Raw genomic sequence first — 7340 nt, 5'->3', positions numbered from 1 at the left:
TGCACCATTATCACTAAAACATAATTAATTTCACTTGGTAAAATAATAAATCTATCACCAAATTATATAGCATGTATTAAATAAATAATTAATTATTAAAATATATTTTACGTTGTTCCATTTGAAAATTAATGATGATCCACTGAATACAGGATTCGATATTATAATGATGTACCTTGCTTTTTTTTATTCGATATTATAGTGATGTACTTTGCATTTTTTTAGCTGACAGCAGATGGTATTTCAAATCAGAGTTGAAATTAAAAAAATTAATTTAAACAAAAAAAAATTAATACTTGTATCATTACATGTTAATTTATAAATTAAAATATCCTTGGTGATTGCCCCTTTATCAAATTCAAAAAATCGATTAGTTTATTGTTTTTTTTTTTGGCATATGTATAGAAGATTTGATCTTGTAACTCGAAAAAACGTGATTGAGTATGATTATTTAAATGATTGTTCTGACGTTCAATATGTGTTCTAAAAGTACATTCGACTTTAAAAAAATTAACACATCTTTAGTGCTTTATGATGTTTTTAACATACTAGTATAAATTTTTTTTTAAATATATATATTATTAAGTGCAGGTGCGGATCATTTATAGATATTTTCCGGAACGAGTAGTCAAAATTTGGATTCAAGGCCGGTTTAGGGTCGCTGTGCAACAACTCCATGATAACAAGAAATCTAAATAATAAAAAACAGAAGACTCTTATTTCATTGATAACAAAACAACCTTGGCAATTTCAAACTTTTAAGTGCTACGAGGCAGAACACGGCTGTGCTATAGGAATGAAATCCAACAGCCTTAAAGGGGACGAAGGGGAGGACAAATTAAACTGGCAATAATTAATGGGCTCCCATCCGGCCCACTTTCATCATGATCATATCTATTTGGATGGTTTAAAATCAAATGGAAAGGTCCCATCAGAGCTCATCAGGGCTACGGGAAACCCATCAATCTCATCACTCCAAGGATTCTTTTCCTCAAGATCAACATCCCTCATTGCTTTCATGATCAAACTATTACACTTGAACCCAGATCCAAATGCAATCTGCCACACACGATCACCTTTCTTAATCCTGCCCTTAGCCTCAGTATATGCCAGCCCGTACCACACTGAACTGGAAGATGTGTTGCCAAACCTGTACAAAGTCATTCTTGAAGCTTCCATATCAAGTTTACTTAACTTCAGGTTTCTTTCCACTTCATCGAGCACAGGTTGGCCACCAACGTGAGTCACGATGTGGTCAATGGCCTTCATGAAATCAGGGACGTACGGTTTGATCTTTTCCAGGTTGAAATGCCTAGCAATGTAATTTGCGATGAAAAGGATCTTTTCTGATATGGGAAGGACTAGGGGGCCTAGTGTGGTCAAGTTGGCTTCAATGGTCTTGATGGCTACTGGCATGAGACTCTTGGTAATTGCGACACCCACGAGTCCTTCTGCGTCTTCGACGCTTGAAATGCAGTTGTAGGATAGGTCAGAAGCAGCTGTGTTAGTATGGACGGCGTGGATGAGCTGATACTTGGCAGCATGGCGATCCGATGGCTTGTTTGAGAGGAGGACGGCTGCCCCACCAACACGGAACAGGCAGTTGATCAAGATCATAGAACGATCCTTACCCAGGTAGCGGTTTCCGGTGATGTTCTCTGTGCTCACCACCAGAGCGTAGGAATTTCTGTGTACCTGACCCCACATTACAATCGTTACCACTAAGCATACCAAGCTAACTTAATCAAGAATCACATTAACAGAAAGAGTTCGTTATTTAACGAAAGGCAACTCGTGCAAGACAGACTGTCTGATTGATTGACACACAGGTTTCGGCCCAGAAATTTACGACACAATTGTCTAGGAGTCTAGGACTCCACAAAGATAGATCCGGAGAGTTTAAGTTAATCATGGCCTGTGGAAATGAAACAAATTTACAATTTCAACTTCTCACGTGAGCCCTCTTGGATCTGTTCGCTACTTCTTGGGCTAGACATGAAATTGTTAGCAAGTGGATTTTGTAGTCAAAAGATCAAAAACTGTTATCAACAGAAATAAAGATGGAACGGTGTGATTTTCTTTCTTTAGTTTTTCCTTTTCTTTTAGTTTTAGGTTGATTATCCCAAGTCTTTAATCTAATTTTTGGGCTGGATGTTTTTTTCTGGAAAAAAAAAATAGGGCAGAGGCCGGTTCTAAGTATCGTATATTGTTGTGAACGGAAACCATGGGCAGCATATAGTAAGAAGACCATCCATAAATATATATAGAGTAGAAAATGGACCAACCTGGAGCAGCTGTTTGGCAAGGCCTATAGCTGCGAGCCCAGCACTGCAACCCATCCCGCTAAGATTATAGCTGACCACCTTATCTCCTAGCTTGTACCTGTTAATTATCATGGCAGAAAGAGACGGAACCGTATTAAAAATACAACAATTCACTATCACTATCCCTATATCCTTGCCCTTCACTCCAGTCTTTGCCAATATGTCATCCACAGCACCAAAAATCGCCATCTCGCTCTCTTTCCTCACCTCTTCCATGCATTCGTTCGGTAATTCGCTTCTAAATGCGTCTGGCAAGTAGGTGGACGGACCAATCCCTGATTTCTCCAGAATTTTTTCCATGAACAGTAAAGCTTCCTCTGACAAGTTGGTGAAGTGGTGCCTGGCTCTTTCCATTGTGAGTTCTTTGCTCCACATTTGGCTGGCTGGAGGCTTGTAACATGCAAAATCTAATAAAAAAACCTTCCGTGAAGGTTTTGACTTGAAGATTTTTGAGAGCAGAAGTATTGCTAAGGTTAAGCAGAGAAGTACTGGTGCAATGAAGTTGGTGAAGAGACTAAGGCGGTTGGCCATGAACTTTGGAAGATCATTTGATGCTATGGTGATTCTAAACATGGTGTGAGATCTGTAGAAAGTGTTATTTTCAGGTTTAACTTGGGTTTGTTTCTTCTTCAGTTTTGTTTCTAAAACAGATTACTGAGGATTGGGAAATCAAAACTAGCTAGTTATTTTTTAAGAAAGATGAACAAGCAAATGTCATGAATAGGGGGTGGGCATGTGTGGCTTTATATAGTAGTTAGTAATGCAAGCTAAGCCCCATAACAGCAATATATCCCCCGTCCCCAAAAATATCAAGCAGTCTTAATCTTTTTTTTTTCCAGTCTAGTTTATTTTCATTAATTATGTAATTTGTTGCTAATATTATTAAAGGTGTTTTTTAATAGATCTGAGAACACTTTAATATTTAAAGTTAAGTAATATTATAAAGAAACTCTATAAATAAATATGAATTTTTTTCATTAAAGGATTCATGGATAACTCATGAATTTTTTTGTATGAAGAAATGGAATTGGAGTGTTATATTACCTTAATATTAATAACAAAAAAATGTTTATAATATATGCATTAAAAAGTAATAAATATTATTTATTATTTAATGAAAAATAAATATTTTTTACTCATTGTTAACAAGAGATAAGTGATAAGTTATTTTGTCGATTTTGATATATTTAAGGGTGTAGAAATATAAATATCATTTATATTAATATTTTATGTTAAAGATAAAACAAAAATTATGGTCTAATATAAGGCTTAGAAAATTTATGAATTCTATATTAATTCGGGCTTGATAGGATTTTGAGTCTGAGTTTGATAGTTTGTTTATTGAGAGAGAATATATATATATATATATATATATATATATTAGCTACCATGTAGCAGAATATTATATCATCACCTTATATTTGCCCATTTTAGACAAAAATATCATAAATGAAACACGATGATACATCAACCACGTCTTTATTTAAAAGAATAAAAAAGTAATAAGTTAGATTATTGATAATGCAATAATAAATATTAATCAGGTTACTGTTTTGTTTCGGTCAATGATTAGACCACTAGTCTGATTGATTAGTTGACATAAAAAATTACGTTAATCAAATCAATTTCCCCAGTCTCTATTATAACTGCCATTTGTCTTCTGCTCAGGGCATCGAGAATTCTAAGGTAGCCATGCTGGCTTCTCATGTGACTAAAGTGCAGGAGCTTGAAGGAGACAAGGCCAAAGGAAGGTTGGGCTAAGGTTAACACGGATGGGGCGAGCAAACGGAACTTGGGAGCATGTGGGTATTCGTGGCAGTGTACTGAAATTTAGGTAGCTGTTCTGCCTGGTATCGGAATGTGGGGCTACACCTACCTTCTGAAATGTTAACAGGGGCGGCACGGTCTGTACCATCCTACGATGGTATGATACGTAATTATTTCGTATAACTAGGTTTCAGGATCTTTTGAACGCTGGCTGGGAGGTGGAGGTTCAGCAATCAGCGTACCTGTGATCTGTTTTTTTAAATTTAAAAATAAGAAATATTTTAATTTATTTTTAATGAAAAGCAAGTTTAAATCATACACTACTACGACGTCGTGTAGACACCTAAGCGCGTGATCTCTCTCTTTTTTTTTCTCGGATGACGTTAGTACAAGATAAAAATAATAACAGACTAGCACCTAATGCATGGGACCCCAATCCTGGATCTTTCATCAGGGAAAGGAAACGTTACGTGAGCCAAGTCTTAACAAAAGAAAAGCGAAACGAAATGCTATGGACAATTAGTAAACATTCACGTGCACATGGAGTCTGGACTGCAGAATGAGCTGAGTGGAAGCGCACGTACGTAGTTTTTGACTCCTTACCTCCTCAAACTATTAAATCCACTATAAAAGTGAATTATTTAAATGATAATGATGCACTGATTACCATGGAAGGCTAGGTTTGAAATCTTAGCTAATTACAGCTTTGGGAGGTTAAAATCCTTCACCGGCCAGTATTCAATGTGGCAGCAGACTAGCAGGGTTGGCTTCTTCTGCCTCCCGCATGGCGCTGGGACTAGCTTTCTAAAATGATGCTTGATATTGCTTTTCCTTGCCTTCAACTTTAGCTTTTAGCGTCTGTTTCTGGCAACACAACTATACGGAGTTACAGAACTCTCCACTAAACTGGTCTTGGATTTAAATTCTCTTTTCTTGTTCTGGAAAAATATCTTCAAATGGTTCACACATGCACCACGTAGTTATTAGTACCCGCCCAGCTCTCAACTACCACCTTGGTCGTAATTTTTCATGATGCTGATCGCTTTAATTTCTTGTGATCAATCTCATTTGGCTGGATGCCAGCTAATTTAACTCACCGGTTGCCTCGCTTGTTCCAGAAAATTTTATCCCTTCCACGCTTGCTATATGACGTGCTGTTAAGGGTTAACCTAAAAAGAACAGAACAATGATATATTCTCCATGATGACATGCTGACGTTATATTAGGACCTCTTCTCGAAGAGAGAATTTACCATTATCTTTCATTTCCTTTTTTCGTCTGATTTGCATCTGGTGGTGGTGGTGATCGGTGATGTACACCAGTGGCTTGCTCTCGGAGGAGATGGCAGCGGACAACTAGTTATTTAACTTAAGAATACCAGGCATGCTGCTGGGCTTTTCCTGTTAGGTTAAATTCATATAAGTAAAATCAATAAGAATAATTAGAAACCCGGAATTAAAGGAGATGCCTGAAAGAGGCCGACTATTTTAATGTCAGATCTTTGCTCCAGGGAATTCGTTTATTCAAACAGAATCCAGGAGAGCTCTTCATGTGTTGATTTTTAAATTAATGTCTTCCTAAAATATAGTTACTGAGAATTAATTAGTGAGAACGTGATATTTATATTTGATTTAAAAATAAAAAAACTTAAGTAATATATCTTTATTGTGTTTAGTTCGTGCAGGGAATTTATAAGAAAAAAATAAACAAATTTACTATTATACTTTTATAACTTAAAGTCTACAAGATCGATAATAAATTCAACTGTGTAGGAAATCAAAATTACTGGTAAGATAATAAATATTCTACCAACAAATTAAATAATATTTATTAATTATCATTGATTCTACTAATATATATTATAAAGCCATTAAAAAAAAAATATTTTTGATAAAAGCACACTAGAATAATCTAAAAATATCAATAAAATATTAAAAATACAACAATTGCAATACTATTGTTGGTAAAAATAAGGGTGTTTTAGTCTCACTTCAAGTAATAAATAAGGGCACTTGACTAAAAAACGAAGAAGAGAAACAATCACCAATAAATGTTACATCCCTTTGTTTTTGAAGGGGTCACATTCCTTCTCAAGGAATAGTGGTAGAGCAAATGAATTTTTTTTTTTGAATATTAATATTTTAATTCAATAATCAAAGTACAAGCATTTGGCATAAAATAACTCGTGAATATTTTTACATTTTATTTTTTAATATTTTTTAAATAAAAATCATTTTTAAAAATATTTTTTTATCATATTTCTACAACTAGATTATTTAATCTATCTAAAAGTATTTTTAAGTTTATTTAAAAATAATATTAAAATAATATTTTTTTTATTTTAAAAAAATATTTTTAACATCAACCTATCAAAATAATTTAAAAATAATAAAAATATATTAATTTAAAATTATAAATTATAAATATTTAAAAAAAATAACAGGTCATAATCAAAGGTATAGACAGCTGTTGCTATCCTAGCTGAGACAATCCATCCCAGCACTGTCAGAACTGTGACAGCACAGGCTGCCTTAACATTTATTACTCAGCGAACAACCACTGGCTCAGAAAAGCAAGATCCTACTGGAACAAAGGAAGTTTGTTTTTCGTATTAAAGATATTTTAAAAAAATTAAAAAAATTATATTTTTTATATTTTAAAATCATTTTAATATAATATATTAAAAATAAATTAAAAATTAAAAATATATATTATTCTAATATATTTTTAAATAAAAATATTTTACAAAATAATTCCTATAATATTTTTAAACAATCTTTTAAATATTAAAATATATTTAGTAACAAAGGATTTGAGTTTTTTTATTTATTGAAAATAAAAAAAAGCCAAGAATTTTGAAATTCAAATGGTGTGGCTGTCCCACTGTCCCAGAAAAAAAAATGTTGCGCAAATTATAATGACGTGACAGTGGGGCTGGCGTGATAAAGGAAATCTTTTTTTCCCTGTCAGTAATATACTGATTTACCAAAAAATAATAATTATTTACCCAAGTTTTACTCTTGTTATAGTATTTCTTTGTTACTATGTTAATTTAAAAAATATATATTATAAAATAACATAAATAAATTATAAGTCAAGCTCTTATCTTTCTAGGCTGTAGATAAGAAAAGGAGGGTAAGGATATAAAAATTACTGTTTTTTTCATAACTCTGTTTAAAAATATAGTTAAAATTAAAATTAAATAAAAAGTAATTTAATGTATTTAATTAAAAATATTTTTAAAAATAA

At 33.1% G+C, this 7340-nt stretch overlaps 1 protein-coding gene across 1 annotated transcript; it reads right to left on the bottom strand.

Moving 5' to 3' along the window:
- Nucleotides 1-703: 703 nt before the first annotated feature.
- LOC105138131 (3-ketoacyl-CoA synthase 19-like) lies at nt 704-3102 on the bottom strand. Its single transcript, XM_011044141.1, has 2 exons — nt 2286-3102; nt 704-1695 (listed from the first exon to the last, which is right to left on the bottom strand). Exons 1-2 carry the CDS (start codon nt 2895-2897, stop codon nt 895-897), a joined length of 1413 nt encoding a protein of 470 aa, XP_011042443.1. The 5' UTR covers nt 2898-3102; the 3' UTR covers nt 704-894.
- Between the last annotated feature and the right edge of the window lie 4238 nt (nt 3103-7340).

Source organism: Populus euphratica, unplaced genomic scaffold (genome assembly GCF_000495115.2).
Source record: "Populus euphratica unplaced genomic scaffold, PopEup_1.0 scaffold153.1, whole genome shotgun sequence".
Classification (NCBI taxonomy): Eukaryota; Viridiplantae; Streptophyta; class Magnoliopsida; order Malpighiales; family Salicaceae; genus Populus; species Populus euphratica.
This window is presented reverse-complemented; position numbering and strand designations above follow the sequence as displayed.